This window comes from Gekko japonicus, unplaced genomic scaffold (assembly GCF_001447785.1).
Source record: "Gekko japonicus isolate JY-2015 unplaced genomic scaffold, Gekko_japonicus_V1.1 scaffold3540, whole genome shotgun sequence".
NCBI classification, from domain to species: Eukaryota; Metazoa; Chordata; class Lepidosauria; order Squamata; family Gekkonidae; genus Gekko; species Gekko japonicus.
The window spans coordinates 75,570-95,227 of NW_015167642.1; the positions used below are offsets into that span (position 1 = coordinate 75,570).

Sequence of the window (19,658 nt, forward strand, 5' to 3'; positions counted from 1 at the left end):
GTAAGCAAAAATAGAAGAGACAAGAAGGGGGACCCTCGATACTCGAGGGGGGTATTCCCCACGGCTCCCGGACCACCAAGGCTTCTCCCTGTCGCCACCACCGGCCACAACTGCAACAGTGGCAATCCCTGTGCGGCTCCGAGCCGCCAGACCCGCCAGGCTTTGCTCTCCCCCCCATCGCTGCCACTGCCGCCAACAACAGCAGCAACAATGGCCGCAGCTCCTAGCTGCGGGGCCTACCAGGCTTCCCCCCCATAGTGGCAACGGCCACAGCTCCTAGCTGCCAGCCTGCCAAGGCTTCTCCACCCACCCCCGCCGCCAGCACCAACAGCGGTGATCCCTGCACAGCTCTGCCATAGATCCCAGAGGTAAGTGCGTTCTCTGCGCATGCGCAGGGAATGCTTTTTTACTTTTGGGGAGATTTAAGTATCCCCCGTATAGTTTTTTTAAACTTTTCCGATTTTTCTGCACATCTGGGGACTGCTCCAACTCTCCCTGCCCCCAAGTGCCCCCAATGTGCGGATTTAGATATCCGCACGGAGGGGGCAACTGGGCTATTAGATGTATAGATTTTTCTAGAGAACCGCTACCGTTATAGTAAACGATTTTGTGTATAAACTTTTCAGATTTGTCTGCACACCTGGGGACTGCTCCAAGTGTGCAGGAAACGCCCCCCGCCCCCAAGTGCCCCCAATGTGCGGATTTAGATATCCGCACGGAGGGGGCAACTGGGCTATTAGATGTATAGATTTTTCTAGAGAACCGCTACCGTTACAGTAAACGATTTTGTGTATATATTTTCACTGACTCTTCGTCATTTTCGTCACGGATGTTTTTAACCGATAATTTTTATTCATTTTTATAAACAAGCAAAGATTTACAAGGTAAGCATGAGCCTAGTCAGCTCTCAATGACTTCCTACATTTCGTACAATTTGTCGGTATTACACAGTTTGAAAATTACCATAGATGCAGCGTGTTTATTACATCATGTCCTGTTTCTTTGGTAGATAGATGTACTAGGATGGGGTACCATATGCATACAATGTCATTCTGACCACCTCTAGATAGCTCTGCTTTTAAATCTCAGAGAGGAAAATGCTGTATCTAATACACAAAGGAAAAGAATCTCTCTGTTACTTTTTGCAGCCAAAACCACATTAGCAGCCACATGGAAATCCACGAGTAGGCTCAATGTAAACCTCTGGTACAAAAAGCTATGGAACCTTTATATAATGGAAGTCACGGATGTTTTGATTGGACTTCAACCTCCAGGTGGGGACCGGGGATCTCCCAGGAGAGCGGCCGATCTCCAAGTCTACAGAGATCTGTTCCCCTGGAGAAAATGGCTGCCTCAGGGAATGGACGGTGTGGCGTTCTGTCTTGCTGAGATGCCTCCCCTTCCCAAACCTCACCCTCTCCAGGTTCCACCCCCCCCCCACACACAAAAAAATTCTCCAGGAATTTCCCAACCCGGAGCTGACAACCCTGACCAAAGTCAGTTTCTCCTTCTGCGTTCCTAACCCTTTCCCCCGGGATTCTTGCGAACCCCTTCCTTGCAGCGCATCAAGGAAGGCAGCATCATCAACCGGATCCCGACGGTCTGCGTCGGGGACAGCATCGAGGCCATCAACGACCAAACCATCGTGGGGTGCCGCCATTACGAAGTTGCCAAGATGTTGCGTGAGATGCCCAAGGCACAGCCTTTCACCATGCGCCTCGTTCAGCCCAAACGCGCCTTTGGTGAGTGGCTGGGGAAAGCGGAGAGTGGGGGGGGGGCTTCTTTAGGCACGGGTCCACATGGACCACCCAGATCCCAGGGCTGGCAAACACCTGGAGCTGGTGGCTACGCAATGCTCCCTCTAAGCTGTGGAGTCCTGTGAGCAACAATTCCACTTTGTGAGCTCCTGGCATTAAAGCTGTGAGCGAGCAATTGGGCTGCTGCATCAATGAGTTTGCTCCGGAGCCCTCTCTCTCCCCCCCATCGCTGCCACTGCCGCCAACAACAGCAGCAACAATGGCCGCAACAATGAGCGGAGACAGAAATGTGTGAGCCAGAGGCTAGAAAACCTGTGAGCTGGCTCACACCGACTCAGCTCAGAGGGAACACTGCTCCCAACCAACGCTCCCTCTAAGCTGTGGAGTCTTGTGAGAAACAATTCTGCTTTGTGAGCGCTTGGCATTAACGTTATGAGTGAGGGATTTGGCTACTGTATAAATTAGTTGGCTCTGGAGCCCTCCTTCCTGAGCTCAGACAAAAATGTGTGAGCCGGAGGCTAAAAAACCTGTGAGTTAGCTCACCCTAACTCAGCTTGGAGGGAACACTGGCTACGAGCCTTTGTCCTTTAGAGATGTAGGCAGTCCACAGTTGGGCTGGAGTGGGGTGGTGGGGGAGCAGGAATCGCTACAGCAGGAGTTCTTGGGTTCTTTGGTCAATATAGCAGAGTTTTGCTCAGACATAGAAGCGTGATACAGAATGCAGTCAATAGTTCTCCCAAGGTGTATATTGCCAAAAAGGGGGGGGGGGGCAGACTTACATTTATCCAAGTAGATCCAGTTCACATTCAATTTGCAGTGAAAGGAAGAGAAAAAAGCCCAGTCTAAAGAGTACTTTCTAGCTTGTCCGACGTCATGTGTGTGGGAATATGAGGGCATTGTTGTCTACAGGAGAGACCTGCAGAGACCTGTTTCTCCATGGAAGGCCATTTGAAGTCAGTGAGAGGACAAAGGGGAAGGGAGAGAGGAGGGGTCAGAGGGCAGCTCCCAGGTGAAGACAAAGGCATCCCATTCAAGGGGATAACCCCTATACACTTTGACAGTGATGTCAAGCCCCCCCCCCCCAGGGTCCAGGCATGCTGAGACGCTCACACCAACATCCCCAAACTTTTTTGAGCCTGTGAATCATAGAATGTTAGAGCTGGAAGGGACCTTGCAGGTCATCTAGTCCAACCCCCTGCACTCTGTAGGAGCATAGCCGAAAGATAGCCCTGCAACATACCCGAAAGATGGTCGTCCAGCCTCCGCTTGAAAAGTCCAGCGAAGGAGCATCCACCACCTCTCGAGGCAGTCTGTTCCACTGCTTGACCACTCTTTCAGTTAGGAAGTTTCTCCTGATATTCAGCTGGTATTGACTCCGTTGTAACTTCCACCCATTAGATCTAGTCTTGCAATCCGGAGCAAGAGAGAATAGATCTGCTCCATCTTCTACAGGACAGCCCTTCAAATACTTGAAGACTGCACTCATGTCCCCTCTAAGCCTTCTCTTTCCCAGGCTAAACATACCCAACTCTTTTAGCCTTTCCCTGCGAGACCTGGTTCAGTTCCTCAGGGCCTGTAAAACGGAGCTGTTCCGCCAGGCCTTCGAGTAGGAGCCGCCGCCACCATCATCCGCCATAATTATTCCATCTGCAACCCCCCTTTCTTCTTAATTCCGCAAATTGACCATCTCTGGAGCGGACAGTACTGGGGGTGTGAGCCGTTCCTGGCATATGACAGCTTTGTAGGGACGTATATTGTTACTGTATATTATTATCATCGCTGTTGTTGCTTAGCATAAGTTATCTTGGAACCCCATCTTGAATCTATAGTTAAATCTCCTTGGAGCACCGTGGAAGGAATTTTTAGTGAATTGTATTTATTGTATTTTATACGGTTTTGTGTTGTTTTATTGTTTTAACTTCGGCATTGATGCCCCTTGTGAGCCGCCCTGAGCCTTCGGGGAGGGCAGGATATAAATTTAAAAATAAATAAATAATACTTGGATCCCAACCCTCTCACCATTCCGGTTGCCCTCTTCTGGACACGCTCGAGCTTCTCAACATCCTTCCTAAAATGTGGTGCCCAAACCTGGACACAGGAATCCAGGTGAGGCCTGACCATAGCAGAATAGAGTGGAACGACCACCTCCCGTGATCTGGACACAATGCTTCTGTTAATGCATCCTAAGAACACCTTTGGAATTCTGACACCGCATGGTGGACTCAGCCGCATAGCGGCTGCCGCAAAACAGTTGCCGAAGGAGGCGGAGCCATCCAGAAAATGGCCGCCACGGGTTACCTTCAGTCACACAGTGAACATTCTTGTGCTGCGGTGGCAGCTGCTGCCAAAGCAACACCTTTAAAAGATCAGCGCGGCCAATCAGATCTTCAGCGACAGATCAGAAGCCTTGCTGGGCGAAAGCTCCACCTGGCCCTGCCTACTTGGCGGGCACTAATGCTCCCTCTAAGTGGTGGAATCTTGTGAGCAAAAATATCCTACTTTGTGGACATTAAAGTGGTGAGCAGCTGGATTTGGGTACTGAGCTTCCTGAGCTAAGGCGAAAATGTGTGAGCTGGAGGCTAAAAAACTGCGAGCGGGCACTAGGAAAATGGTCAGCAGTCACACCATGGCGCCCACGGGCACTACGTTGCAGACCCCTGCTCTGGGGTCATGTTTGTGAGTGGGATTCTCTCCCCCCCCCCCAAATATCCTTTTTCCTAAACGCCAGCCCCTGGAAACTTTGCTTTGACATAATATTTTGTGTCAGTCCCGGGGGGGGGGGAGAAGGGTGGAAATGCCCATAAAACCGTATCGGGTCACTGAGTCCAAGTCTGGGCCCCTTTGCCCTTCTTTTTTATAACTAACATAGCTGAATATTTCAGACGCGTGTCATGCTGGAATTCCCCCACCACCACCAGCCCACTCTGAGGTCATTCCGAAGCATGATGACCCAGAGCTTCCAGAGCCTGTGAATGCTCCACCGTGCCAGGTTCCTCGAGGTCCCCAGGCAGTGCCTCACAGATGGAGTAATGGTTCATTTGGCAATAATCAAATAAACAAGCGGGATTCCTGGATCACTCAGAAAAACTCATTCTGTAACTCCCAGACTGTGTACATGGACAAACTAGCGCATGCCACAAGAGCACTGCCAGGAAATAAATAAAGGTTCCAGCAGAGGAGGGTGCTCACTGCATCTCTGCATGAGTTGTTGTGGGCCAAACGTTTGGGTGTAGCGGTTAGGAGCGCGGACTCTAATCTGGGAGGACCGGGTTTGATTCCCCACTTCTCTACGTGCAGCTTGCTGGTGTGACCTTGGATCAGTCACAAGTTCTCCCAGAGCCGTTCTCTGAAGGGCAGTCCTTGAAAGAGCTCTCTCAGCCCCACCTACCTCTCAGGGTGTCTGTTGTGGGGAGGGGGACGGAAAGGAGATTGTAAACCGCTCTGAGGCTCCTTTGGGTAGTGAAGGGCGGGGTATAAATCCAAACTCTTCTTCTTCTTTTACCTCACAGGGTGTCTGTTGTACGGAGGGGGAGGGAAAGGAGATTGTAAGCTGCTCTGAGACTCCTTCGGGTAGTGAGGGGTGGGGTACAGGGGTCATTTCCTGCAGGAGCGCACATGAGCGGAGCTCCGGCAGTAAAGAGCCCAGGGGGCGGGCACATGCAACAAGCCCCACCCCCTGCTCCCATCAGCCCTCAGTCAGAGCAAGAAGCAGCCAGGTAAGCTGCAGAGCACCCACCCAGCCCAAAAGAGTCCAGTGGCACCTTTAAGACCAAGTGTTATTCAGGTACAAGCTCTCCCTCCTCTGCGAGGACAGATCTGCACGTTCCCCCCCCCCAATAGCTTGGAATCCAAAAGAGTCTAGTGGAGCCTGAGCGGTGGGTGTTGCCTTGTGACACACTTCCGGTGATGTCAGGGGGTGTGGCATATGCAAATAAGTTATGCTAATGAGCTCCTGCACCTCTTTTTCTACGAAATGACCCCTGGTGGGGTATAAAACCAATCTCTTCTCTCTCTCTCTTCTTTTTCATCCCAACCAGCCTCTACAGATGACCAGATAACTCTGTCCTGTCTCTCCATTGGGTGGGGTAGAACGTTCAATTGCTGTTGATTTTTTGCAGTAAACACACAGCAGAATTATTCATCTTTGGAGATGGCTGCCTGATGCCTCTCTGTCTGAGTCACTGTGCTGGCTCAGCCTCCTTTCACTCTGGGGAATGGGGGATTCTGACTAAGCGTATTAGAATAATCGACTGTTATTACAGGCATGCTGTTGGATTGCCCACTCTCTGAGAATGGTGCCCGATGCATCCCTGCATGATTCACTGCCATGGGTTTGCCTCCTTCCAAACAGAAGGCACACCCGAAACTGAGATCTTAAATTCATTCAACCAGAAAACCCTGATCTGGTTGCCTGGAAGAGGTAGAGGCGCAATGGAGTGCCCTTGGTATACCCTAAACCTGCCTTCTCTCTCTTTTGTCGTTTCCCCCCCCCCCAAGACATGATCAGCCAGCGAACGCGGAGCACCAAGAACCCAAGCGAGGGGAAAGTGGCAAGTGGTCGGGAGACCCTGCGGCTAAGGGCAAAGGGCACTGCCACTGTGGAAGAGGCGGTGAGTTGTAGGATTTCTACAGCACTTTCAGTGCTCGAAAGCGCTCTGCATGCGTGATTGCCATAATCCTTACAAACGGCCTTGTAAGGTAGGCTGGTATGACAAGCAGATTTGGGGGGAGGGTTGAGGCTGAGAAAAAGCACTTTGCTCAAGGTGAGGATGTCACCCAATTGCACCACCCCACTGCTTCAACTCAGTATGGAAATATGGAGCTCTTTACTGACTTAATTGACTCTTTTCAGCCTGTGTTAGTAAACAGATGGAGTAACTCAGTTTTCAGATCCACTTCTCCCTTCCAGCAACGGAATCCACCAGATGTTTCGTTCCATGGGAGGGGCCATGGCTCAGTGGCAGAGCATCTGATTGGCACGCAGAAGGTCCCAGGTTCAATCCCCAGCATCTCCAGTTAAAAGGACCAGGCAGGAGCTGATGTGAAGGACCTCCGCCTGAGACCCTGGAGAGCTGTAAAGAGGGACTGTGGCTCAGTGGCAGAGCCTCTGCTTGGCACGCAGAAGGTCCCAGGTTCAATCCCCAGCATCTCCAGTTAAAAGGACCAGGCAGGAGGTGATGTGAAAGACCTCCGCCTGAGGCCCTGGAGAGCTGTAAAGAGGGACTGTGGCTCAGTGGAAGAGCCTCTGCTTGGCACGCAGAAGGTCCCAGGTTCAATCCCTGGCATCTCCAGTTAAAAGGACCAGGCAGGAGGTGATGTGAAAGACCTCCGCCTGAGACCCTGGAGAGAGCTGCTGCCAGTCTGAGTAGACAATCCTGACCAATGCTCCCTCTAAGATGTAATAATAATAAAAAATAAAATAATCTTTCAATTTATTAATCGCTCAATCCTGCTGGTGCTGGCTCTGAACGATTTATAGTTACTCAAATACACACGGGACTAACAATGATTCAAAGGGGTAAGGGAGGACAACATATAAATCTTTAAATCACACACGTTCGCAGCTGACGGGGAGTATTGTGAGCAAAAATTCTACTTTGTGAGCTACTGGCATTACAGTTGTGAGTGAGTGATTTGGCTCCTGCATAAATTAGTTTGCTCTGGAGCCCTCCTTCCTGAGCTAAGACAAAAAATATGTGAACTGGAGGCTAAAAAACTGTGAGGTGGCTCACACGAACTCAGCTTAGAGGGAACACTGATCCTGACCTCTATGGACCAACCGTCTGAGTCTGTATAAGGCAGATGCATGTGTTCCTGTGTTCCTGTGTTCCTGTGTTCATCGTCTGTGAAAGGCCTGAGGTAACAAAATTTTCCCCATAGAATGGGAGCAACTCCTGGTGTTATGCACCAATGTCTTATAAATGGCATCTCATGTTAAAATTGCATCCAACAAATGAACCAGGAATAAAATGAAATTTGGTTGAGACAGAAAAGGCTCGCAGTGAAAAGGAAAAGGAGTTGGCAACCCTAGCATGTCAATGTTTTTACAGGGATGGGGCGATTCATAAATTGTAGTAGTAGTAGTAGTAGTAGTAGTAAAAAAATGTAAAGGTTCCCTTGCTCGAAAGCCAGTCGAGTCCGACTCTAGGGTTGCGGTGCTCATCTCCGTTTCAAAGCCGAAGAGCCAGCGCTGTCCGAAGCCGTTTCCATGGTCATGTGGCCGGCATGACTAAACACCAAGGCGCACAGAACGCTGTTACCTTCCCAGCGAAGTGGTACCTATTTATCTACTTGCAATCTCTTGCTTTCGAACTGCTAGGTTGGCAGGAGCTGGGACTAGAGACGGGAGCTCACTCCGTCATGCGGCACACTCGGGTCTCGAACTGCTGAACTACCGACCTTCCACAGCCTGCAGTTCAGCATCTTAACCACTTGAGCCACCGCAGCTCCAGTAGTAGTAGTAGTAATTAATAATAATAAGTTCTCAAGATGATAGAGGCTGGAAGTTCTGCCTGTGGTCTTGACTGAATCAAGTTAGGGTATGGAGGGGGGTTGTTAGGTTTGCCAGTTCTAGCCTGGATAATTCCTGGAGATTTGGGGGTGGAGCCTTGGAGAGGGCGGGGTTTACGGAAGGGGAGACCTCAGCAGGGGGTGATGCCATAGAGGACCCCCTCCAAACCAGCCATTTGCTCCAGGGGGACTGATCCCTGTCACCTGGAGAAACCTTCTAATTCCAGGAGATCTCCAGGTCGTACCTGGAGGTTGGGAACCTTAGGGTCTGGCTGGCAGGCACCTCTGTCATTGTCCAGCACACTGGAGTCAATCATTCATCGCCAGAGGGCAAGGGAGCTTGAGAGAGAGCCAGTGTGGTGTAGTGGTTAAGAGCAGTAGACTCTCATCTAGGAGAACCGGGTTTGATTTCCCACTCCTCCTCCACATGCAGCCAGCTGGGTGACCTTGGGTCGATCACAACTTCTCTCAGAGCTGTTCTCTCAAGGGCAGTTCTCGAAAGAGCTCTCTCAGCCCCACCTACCTCACAGGGTGTCTGTTGTGGGGAGGGGGAGGGAAAGGAGTTTGTAAGCCGCTCTGAGACTCCCTTGGGTGGTGAAGGGCGGGGTATAAATCCAATCTCCTTCTCCTCCTCCTCTTCTTCTCCCCCCCCCCTTGAAAAAAAGTCATTTATCAATGTACTCTGAAGAGCATTCCAGCAGGCCACTGACTTTTTTAGAGTGTCCAGGGGAATCCCTGCCAGTTTCAGGAGCCCAGAGTTGCGAGCCTCCAGGTGGGGCTTGGAGATCTCCCGCTTTCACAACTGACCTCCAGCTGACAGAGATCAGCTCCCCTGGAAAAAATGGGAGCTTTGGAGGGTGGACTTTGGGGCATTGGACCCTGCTGAGGCCCCTCCCCTCCCCAAACCCTGCCTTCTCCCGGCTCCACCCCCAAAGCCTCCAGGTATTTTCCAATCCAGACATGGCAACCCTACAGGAGCCCCCAATTTAATATCAGGCTGGATCTTTTATCCAGACTTCTGGAAGTCCAGCCAGAGGATCTTCAGGGTTGCTAATTCTAGGTTAGGAAATTCCTGGAGATTTGGAGATGGAGCCTGGGTAGAGACCTCAGCGGGGTATAATACCATAGAGCCATCCTCCAAAGCAGCCATTTTCTTGGGGGGGGGGGGACACTGATCTCTGTTTGTCTGGAGATCAGGAAGAAGAAGAAGAGGAAGAGGAGGAGGAGGAGGAGGAGATTGGATTTATACCCCGCCCTTCACTTGGAGTCTCAGAGCGGCTTACAAACTCCTTTTCCTTCCCCTCCCCACAACAGACACCCTGTGAGGTGGGTGGGGCTGAGAGAACTCTGACACAAACTGCTCTTTTTCAAGGACAGCTGTGCCAGAGCTTGTGGCTGACCCAAGGTCACATCAGCAGGTGCAAGTGGAGGAGTGGGGAATCAAACCCAGTTCTCCCAGATTAGAGTCCGCGCACTTAACCACTACACCAAACTGGCTCAGATCTTCAGGCTGCACCTGGAGGCTGCAACCTTTTTAGGGGCTAACAACTTGGCGGCGGGGGGGGGATCTTTTAGATATAACATAGAGCAGAGGTGTCAGACATATGGTCCGGGGGCTGGAACTGACCCATCCGGGTCTTTTATCCCACCTGCAAGCCACTGGTGCAAGAGAGGGAAGTCAGGAGACTGGGAGGGGGGGAGTGGGCGCATGGGGCACACGGAGAGGTGTGTGTGTGGTCGAAGGTGTCACGAATTGAAAGGAAATGGCTAGGGGGCGGGTATGGTATCCCTTGGGGAAACCCTAGTCTTGCATCAGATCAAATACATTTATCGGGGCGTTTGTGGATTCCCCAGTAAATCAATTGCTTTCACTCCTAGGAATCCATTCCTTTTGTTTGTATTTTGCGTAAAAAAAGAATAATACCATTAATTAGGTTTGCCTGTGTCCAGGGCTATTTGTGGGCAAGAACGCACCGGAACGGCGTTCCGGCTGGCTTCCTAGTTGGACACGCCTACAGCCAAAACCTCTAAACACCTTTTGCGGAGAAACTCAGGGAAGAGGGGTTGGGTTTAAATGCCATTCCTTCCCTTCCCCAGATGGGCAAGGAAAAGAAAGGCATTCTAAACATGCCTGGGTTCCCTGCCCGATCATGCATGCCTGCCTTTTGTCAGGGGGTGTGGCATATGCAAACGAGTGTTTTGCTATTATGCTAATATGCTAATGAGTTCCTGCTGGGCATTTTCTACAAAAAAAGAGAGCCCTGCCTGTGTAATTTATCAAGTTGATATCTCTGGTACCTGGCATTACATTTTATGGCAGGCCCGGCCCGGCCTGACAAAGTAACCCCTATGTCAGATCCGGCCCTTGTAACGAACGAATTTGACGCCTCTGACCTTGAGCCTCACCAGGAATCCTGGTGCTGTAGGTGATCTCTCTCCCCCCCACCCCTGCCATTGCAGCCCAGCGAGTTTGAGGAGGAAGCGGCTCGACAAGTGGACGACCTTCTGGAAAGCTACATGGGTATCCGTGACGTGGAACTGGGTGAGTAAAGGGATGGCCGTTGGCCACCCCCTCCCACATTGTCCGGAGGGGCTGTTGCATTTCTGTGTATTAAAGTCACCCAGGCCCTGCCAGGAAAAATAATTGGTTGCAATGGAGGGGGGGGGAAGGAGAGCTTGTCTGTAATCCTAATTCCGGGCCCAGGGATTTGTCACACTGGAATTCTATGACTAGCGTTCCAGATGTGAAATTTGTTTTTAAAGAACAGCTGCCGGGAAGGGGGTGGTACGGACCGGAGCCGCAGCACTGGGGTTTCAATGACAGGACATTTTGGAGATCATTCATTCACTGGGTTGCCATATATCAGAAGCGACTTGATGGCGCATAACACATACACACCCCACGGGGAAGACCAATATTTCAGCAGGGGCTTGATTAGGGCCCACTGGTCAGTTTACAGCAAAGTTGAATTCTGTCTTTTAACCTACACCAGAGCGGAAGTAAGTATTGTCCTAATTTTGTGTGACCTTTAAAAAATTTTTTTTTAAGATTGTATGCATTCGGTATGCTTATGCAATTAAACGTACATTTGTCCCCCCCCCCTTTTAAAAAAGCTTCGTCTGTTTTAGAAATGTTGAAAATTGTTTTTGGCAAAGTGGGTTAGTGATGGCACTGGTATCCAGCCAGTCGGCCCTGTGCACAATCAGTTATTGCTGCAGATATGTAGACCTAAGTAACTGGAGCTCAGCTGGATAGGGAAGATGGTTTGTTTCTGAACCAACAAGCCAGGAGGAAGAATATGGGGGATGAAAACAGGAGGAAGGGGAGCCTGTTGCATACACATGCTATATGCTAATGGCTTCCACAGCATCAACCATGGTGGAGATGGCCAAGGAGCGCCAGAGTCCTGAACAATTTTCCCAGGGCCTTGATTCGCTGCTGGGTGAATTTGCATTTCCAGATGAGTTTGTGGCGGAGGTCTGGACAGCTATCTGCGAAGCCAGGGGGTGCTCCAAGTAGCAGGTGTACAGTGGGCTTGTGGAGGGTAGGCCCTCTTCATCACCCCAGTCATCCTCCTCAGCCTGGCCCTAGAATGCCCTGTGCCTCCCATTCCGTCCCTGTTTTCCTAGTCTCCTGGTTCTGTTTCAAAGTTGCATTCAGAAGTTCAAAATATTCCTAAAGGCAAACTGGAATTTCAGGGTTTGGCTAGATTTTCAAAAGATGGGTGAGATGTCATTTCAGCTGTAGCCCTTTTTTTGAGTATCCCAGCATCAGATGTTGGGGTCCTGTGAACAAAGCCTTGAAGAGACTGACCTTGAGTAGGAATAATTCAGCTTCAAGACCTGGGACAGCTCCCAGGGAAGGCAGATGTTGCTCCCATTCCGCATCAAGACCTGGGACAGCCCCTGGAGAAGGTAGAGTTTATCCCCATTTGAGATCAGGACCTTGAACAGCTCCCAAGGAAGGCAGATGTTGCTCCCATTCCGCATCAGGACCTGGGGCAGCTCCTGGGGAAGGTAGAGTTTATCCCCATTTGAGATCAGGACCTAGGACAGCTCCCGAGGAAGGCAGATGTTGCCCCTAGTCCGCTTCAAGACCTGGGACAGCTCCCAGGGGAGGCAAATGTTGCTCCCACTATAATATGAGTTCAGTTGAACACCAATAACAGCCAAATAACCAGCTGCATGCCCAACCCTCCCCTTAAGAATGTATCCAGCAGGCATATGAAAGGGGGGAGAATCCAACATGAGGCGGGGGCTAACATATGTGCAATTCAGGACAGTCTGCAGTTTCATCTCCCATAGCTTAACCCTGGCGTCTCCTGTTCCCTCCCCCCATCTTTGCAGCATATTTGATGGACCTACTGGCCAGCAAATCAGACTCTGATCTAGTGGTTTGTCCTGCCCCACCCTGTTTGTTGTAGGCAGGCTCTGACCTCCCGCCCCCCCCTTTTAAAGCGCCGCATGTATTCAATATATTTATTCAATTAAATGTACACTTGACCACTTTTTTAAAGGGAGAATCCATCTGAGAAATCTTGAAAAACTGCTTTGGGGACTGGGGAGTTAATGATCCGGTAACCCAACGCTGTGCACAGCTACAAAGAAACATAGGACTGCATGAACAAAACAAGGCATGCACATTTCTGCAACAGCTGCACTGCTGAAAGAAGCCGACATTAAAAACCACAAGACTCGAAAACTAGTGGGAGAATGTTTTAACCTTCCAGGTCGTTTCACTGCTGACCTAAGTATGGCAGTTCTCAAACAAAAAAAAACTTCAAGGGGAACTTACAACGTGGGATTGCTGAACTCAAGTTAATTCACAAGTTCAGAACAATGGACCCGTCCCCGGGGCTAAATAAGGACATAGGATTCTTATCTCACTACAAATGCTAATTTTCTGCCCCCAGGCTCTCGTCAAGATGATAACAAAATACATTGCACATTCGCATCCTTTGCGAGCGTTCTTCACTATACCCTTCCCACCTGCTGACTAATAATAATAACGGTCATATGGCATTGTGTGTAGAATGGCCAGGAGATCCTAATGTTGTCTGGCAGACAAAAGTTCTAGCTCTTTTAGCGTTATGTACCACTAGGTGGCGAGCTAGACTTGTTTTTAAGGCAAGAGATGTTTCAGAGGTGGTTTGCCATTGCCTGCCTCTGTGTCACGCCCCTGGTATTCTGACTAGGATAAAAAGACTCAGCACCATCCCTACTCTTGTCTAACAAAGTGAGGTTTGAACAATGAAGGGTTATACCCTGAAACCCTTGTTGGTCTCTTAGGTGCTACTGGACTTGAATCTAACTAATTAATTAGTTAATTGTCATATGGCACTGTGTGTAGTATAGCCAGGAGATCCTAAGATTGTCTGGCAGCTAGAAGTTCTAGCTCTTGTAGTGTTATGCACCACTGGGTGGTGAGCTAGACTTGTTTTTAAGGCAAGAGACATTTCGGGGGTGGTTTGCCTTTGCCCGCCTCTGTATCGCAGCCCTGGTATTCCTTGGGGGCCACCCTTCCAAATACTAACCAAGGCTGACCCTGCTTAGCTTCTGAGATCTGACAGGATTCAGCTAGCCTGGGCTATCCAAGTCAGGGCTTCAATCTAACTGCTGAAAAGATACACATCTGAATCAGTGCTCCCTCTAAGCTGTGGAGTCTTGTGAGCAAAAATTCTACTTTTGTGAGCTACTGGCATTCATGTTGTGAGCGAGCGATTTGGCTACTGCATAAATCAGTTTGCTCTGGAGCCGTCCTTCCTGAGCTGAAACAAAAAATGTGTGAGCCGGAGGCTAAACAACGATAAGCTAGCTCACACCAACTCAGAGGGAACACTGATCTGAATGCACCCTGCTGGGCTGCTGGGTATGCATTCTTTGCTACAGGCAGACCTGAGGGGACGGTGGAGAAATGGTGCCAATTCTGGTTCAGCCAATGTCGATCCGGAACCTGCAGCCTCAGTGCAGAGTCGGGCATTGATGCCTTGTTCCGGATCACCTGCAGAACGCACACCCTGCTGTGGCATACGAGATCCCTGGAACACCCATCGCCCATCTGTGCTTAGTGGAGAAATCCAGGATCTCGGATGTGATTGCTTATCCTCAGGGGTCATTTCCTGCGGGAGCGCACAGGAGCGGAGCTCCAACAGTAAGGAGCCCAGGAGGTGGGCACATGCAACAAGCCCCACCCCCTGCTCCCAGCAGCCCTCAGTCAGAGCAAGAAGCAGCCAGGTAAGTTGCAGAGCCCCCACCCCTGCCTTCAGGTACAAGCTCTCCCTCCTCTGTGAGGGCAGATCTGTGCGTTCCCCCCCCCCATAGCTAGCAATACAAAACAGTCCAGTGGCACCTTTAAGACCAAGTTTTATTCAGGTACAAGCTCTCCCTCCTCTGCGAGGACAGATCTGCATGTCCCCCCCCCCATAGCTAGCAGTACAAAACAGTCCAGTGGCACCTTTAAGACCAAGTTTTATTCAGGTACAAGCTCTCCCTCCTCTGCGAGGACAGATCTGCATGTTCCCCCCCCCCGTAGCTAGCAATCCAAAACAGTCCAGTGGCACCTTTAAGACCACGTTTTATTCAGGTACAAGCTCTCCCTCCTCTGTGAGGACAGATCTGCACGTCCCCCCCCAATACCTAGCAATCCAAAACAGTCCAGTGGAGCCTCAGCAGTGGGTGTTGCCTTCTGACACACTTCCGGCGATGTCAGGGGGTGTGGCATATGCAAATAAGTTATGCGAATGAGTTATACTAATGAGCTCTTGCTCCTCTTTTTCTACGAAATGACCTCTGGCAACGGCAAACCACCTCTGAACATCTCTTGCCTTGAAAACCCTACGGGTTCGCCATACGTCAGCTACGACTTGGTGACAATGGACACCAAGTTATGCTAATGAGCTCCTACACCTCTTCTTCTACGAAATGACCCCTGGGACCCCCGTACAAACCCTTCTTCCCCCCGGCTCCCCCCCCCCCAAAAAAAAAAGACAGCGATCGCAGGCACAAAATACCATAGGATTTATTACCACAATGTTCACGCATGCTGCCTCCGTACATTTTGACATGCTCGTATCCTCCTGCCGTCTCCCTTCCCCGTTTGTAAGTCTGCTAAACCACACACACACACACACACCCAAGTCGGTCAATCAGCTTGGGTCTTCCGTTACTGGCTTAAAGTGTCCATCCGTCCGTTTATGCCAGGCCAGGGCCAGGGGCAGGATCCAGAGGGCCCAAATTAGGTGGTTGGCTTCCATATCTCCTCAGGAGAACAGAGAATCCCCCGCTTCTTCCACCCCCATGTGGTCCACATGGTACAAGGCGGGAGCAGCAAGGAATTCTGGGATAGGTCCTTTCCGCTGGGTTTGGTAAGATGCTACGTCAAGGACTACTGGTGCGGCTAGCAGGGCTGAATGTCAGGCCTGGGGTGAGGGAGACACAGACGGGGTGGCACGGGGCAGGGGCTGGGGACATGCTCCCAGCATATTGCAAGGGCCCGGTTCAAGCGATAGAAGGGGGATAGGAGGAAGGCTATGATTATAGCCACTGGGCGCTGCCTTCATTTGGGGGAGGGACCACAGAATCGAGCCGTCCTGCCCCTTCTTACTGGAGCACAGACTCCTGGGTAAACTTCTGCCGCAGTGAGGTGTTGAGGACTGGGTAGAGGGAGACGATGGAGGGGCGGGTTTTGAGGCTGGGGTAGATGCGCTTCAGGACCGCCCGGCGGAAGAGGATGTAGACCCAAGGATCGAGGATCTGGTTCCAGGTGGCCACCCGCAAGTAGATGAGCAGTGAGTTCTCCGTCTGTCGGGAGATATGATCGGCATTCTGAAGGGCCGTCTGTACGATGAAGATCTGAGGGGGAGCAAAGAGAAGCCCTTAATCCAAATATCACAGAACAGTGTTGTCGCGGTTTCCCGGACTTCCAACTGACTGAATTTTCGCCCCTGAATTTAAAAAATTGGAAACATTCTGTATCCTTACGACAAAGGAAACCTCTCGTTCTCTGCTGGACGTGTCTCTCGATGAGGGCAGTGACTCGCACAGAGATGCAACAGGCCGCCTCTTTTGAGGGCAGGCAGTATGCTGTATCAGGAGTGATGGGATGAGCTAACGAGCTCAGCGTAGAGGTGGGGCAGGCCCAAGAGACTTAATTGGGAGGAGGCAAAGCAAGAACAGTAAACCATGCAGAGACATGACAGGCAACCTCCTGTGTATGTGGATGTTGAGCCTGCATACTGTAAAAAAATATATATCTTCACATGGTCCTGGCACAGCAGCTATCTCAGGGCACAGTTTGTAAATTATTATTATGACAGATAATTTGTAGTACATCCTGCCTGTTAAACTACTGGAGAGGATTTCTTGCCAGCTCATCAACTGGTTATTGAACCCACTGAACTTAAACCAGTTTCTCTACACCAATGACTTTCCTCTCGAGGAGAATCTCTACTGAAGGTAACTTTTGACACTTGACTCTGGGGACTTAATTTAGCTACAAAAAGTAGCCAACCAGGAGGAGGAGGAGGAGGAGGAGGGGGAGGAGGAGGAGGAGAAGAGATTGAATTTATACCTCACTCTTCACTCAGATTCTCAGAGGGGCTTACAAACTCCTTTCCCTTCCCTTCCCCACATCAGACACCCTGTGAGGTAGGCGGGGCTGAGAGAGCTCTTTCCAGAACTGTCCTTGAGAGAACAGCTCTGACAGAACTATGGCTTGCCCAAGGTCATCCAGCAGCTGCAAGTGGAGGAGTGGCGAATCAAACCCAGTTCTCCCAGATTAGAGTCTGCTCACTTAAACACTACACCAGACTGGGAAAGGGAGTGGGGTCCTATTTGGCCCCATGCCATTTTGAAGTCCCAGTAGGAGGAAAAACTAAACAAAGCCATTTTCAATTAGAGAAACAGAAGAGGAGGAGAAACGTCCGTCGTGCCTCGACCAGGGCCAGGGCTTTTTCTGCCCTGGCCCCAGCCTGGTGGGACCTGCTCCCTATTGCGACCAGGGCCCTGCGGGATCTTCTCCAATTCCGCAGGGCCTGTAAGACAGACCCGTTCCCACCAGGCCTTCAGCTGAGGCAGTGGACGTCCATGCGTGGCCTCCCTAAGGTTTTTGCCACCCATTTTTAACAACTGCTGGCCTTTTGTAAAGGTAAAGGTTCCCTTGCTCGAAAGCCAGTCGAGTCCGACTCTAGGGTTGCGGTGCTCATCTCCGTTTCAAAGCCGAAGAGCCAGCGCTGTCCGAAGACGTTTCCGTGGTCATGTGGCCGGCATGACTAAACACCGAGGCGCACGGAATGCTGTTACCTTCCCACTGAAGTGGCACCTATTTATCTACTTGCAATTTCTTGCTTTCGAACTGCTAGGTTGGCAGGAGCTGGAACTAGAGACGGGAGCTCACTCTGTCACGCGGCACACTCGGGTCTCGAACTGCTGAACTACCGACCGTCCACAGCCTGCAGTTCAGCCTTTAGCTGTATCTTATTATAGGCCAGAACCAGTGTTCCTTCTAAGCGAAGTGAGTGTGAGTTAGGTTAAGGAGAATGTGCATCGACAAGGGACACTTAGAATCAGCACTAAATCTTCTTACCGAGAATTCAAAATTGCTAGACACTGGAGTGTTTCGAAATTCTAGCCACAACAATGACTGTATTTTTTTTTTTTTTTAATGAAGATCTTAAAAACAAAATTCCTGGAAAGAACTGCATAAATTTTCAAAGTGCCAGGCATACTTTTAACGTGAGTGGGAAATAAGGTTGCTAGCTTTAGGTTGAGAAATTCCTGACAATTTGGGGGTGGGGCCTGGGGGGGGGATGGGTTTTGGGGAGGGGAAGGACCTCAGCGGGGTACAATACCATAGAGTCCCCCCTACGAAGCTGCCATTTCCTTTAGGGGAACTGATCCCTATAGTATGGACAGGAGTTGTAATTCCGGAAGATCTCCAGGCCCCACCTGGAGGTTGAGAACCATGGCAGGAGAGTCTCAAAATGGCCATTTTGGGGGTGTTTCCTTCTTCCTCGCTGACAACATGGTGGCTCTTTGCTCGTTCTGTTTGACCAGAAGTTGGGTATTGTCAGGGGTCATTTCCTGCAGGAGCACAGGGGAGCGGAGCTCCGGCAGTAAAGAGCCCAGGGGGTGGGCACATGCAACAAGCCCCCCCTCTGCTCCCAGCAGCCCTCAGTCAGAGCAAGAAGCAGCCAGGTAAGCTGCAGAGCCCCCCCCGGCCCCCCCGGTCCAAAACAGTCCAGTGGCACCTTTAAGACCAAGTTTTATTCAGGCACAAGTTCTCCTTCCTCTGTGAGGAGAGATCTGCACGTTCCCCCCCCCCAATAGCTAGCAATCCAAAACAGTCCAGTGGAGCCTGAGTGGTGGGTGTTGCCTTCCGACACACTTCCGGTGATGTCAGGGGGTGTGGCATATGCAAATAAGTTATGCTAATGAGTTATGCTAATGCGCTCCTGCACCTCCTTTTCTACAAAATGACCCCTGGTGAAGGGTGGAGTATAAATCCAATCTCCTCCTCCTCCTCTTCTTCTTCTTTTTCTTCTTCAACATTCAACCTTCAGCCCTCCTGGAAAGCAGATACCATCGCATCCCACACCCACAACAGCGCTGACCAAGCCATGCAGGGAAAGTCAGAGTCTATCGACCATGTTCTGCCGCACCGCCCATTCTACAATGACATCCTGTCTCAGTCTATAGCTCCAGTCCTGTCAATTGTACCAGGAAGTTCTGAACAACTCTGCGGTCCTCCTTCTTGCAGATTCTTCCCAGGAGATAACCAATAAAGTGGCTACATTTTGCCTTTGGGTGTGCGGGATACGCAAGCAGGTGACTGAGTCTCAGTGATTTTACCACCCTGTTGGAGGAAGGTATCGTCGCTCCGTCCCCCCACAATCTGCACTCACTGCTCTGTGCTTGTCGCACTGCATGCGCCCCCTCTTATTTTTCTTCTTCTTAGTACTGTATTGACCAATGCTCCATCCAAACTGTGGATTCTCGTGAGCAAAAATTCTACTCTGTGAGCTACTGGCAAGCATTAAAGTCGTGAGCGAGCGATTTGGCTACTCCATAATTTCGTTTGCTCCAGAGCCATCCCTTCCTGAGCTAAGGCAAAAATCTGTGAGCCGGAGGCTAAAAATCTGTGAGCTAGCTCACAGTAACTCAGCTTAGAGGGAACACTGGTATTGACTCTCCGGAGCTGATCTTCTATCGAAATAAGCTTTGAACTGAACTGAACAGCTGGGGCCCCCAACCCCTCCCTGGCTTTTCCAGTTGTTTCCTCTTGTGTGTGTGTTTTTACGCAAGCCCTTTGACAGGACTGAGGTTCTTTAACACAAGCCAGATGGGGAAGGGACTCCTTTGTTTTCTTTCTCTGGGGAACATCCAGATTATTTC

General features: G+C 50.6%; 2 protein-coding genes across 2 annotated transcripts in view; one reads left to right on the plus strand and one right to left on the minus strand.

The window, feature by feature from the left end:
* Positions 1-11,787, plus strand: part of GIPC3 (GIPC PDZ domain containing family member 3) — a 17,377-nt gene extending 5,590 nt beyond the window's left edge. The window contains exons 3-6 of the mRNA XM_015414075.1: positions 1,562-1,742; positions 6,255-6,367; positions 10,728-10,809; positions 11,636-11,787. Coding sequence (XP_015269561.1) covers positions 1,562-1,742; positions 6,255-6,367; positions 10,728-10,809; positions 11,636-11,787 — 528 coding nt within the window. The remainder of the gene's footprint in view (positions 1-1,561; positions 1,743-6,254; positions 6,368-10,727; positions 10,810-11,635) is intronic.
* A 3,524-nt stretch (positions 11,788-15,311) lies between these two features.
* TBXA2R (thromboxane A2 receptor) overlaps positions 15,312-19,658 on the minus strand; it is a 51,846-nt gene continuing 47,499 nt past the window's right edge. Inside the window, exon 3 of the mRNA XM_015414079.1 lies at positions 15,312-16,118. Within this exon, the coding sequence (XP_015269565.1) occupies positions 15,867-16,118 (252 nt within the window). The 3' untranslated portion in view covers positions 15,312-15,866. The remainder of the gene's footprint in view (positions 16,119-19,658) is intronic.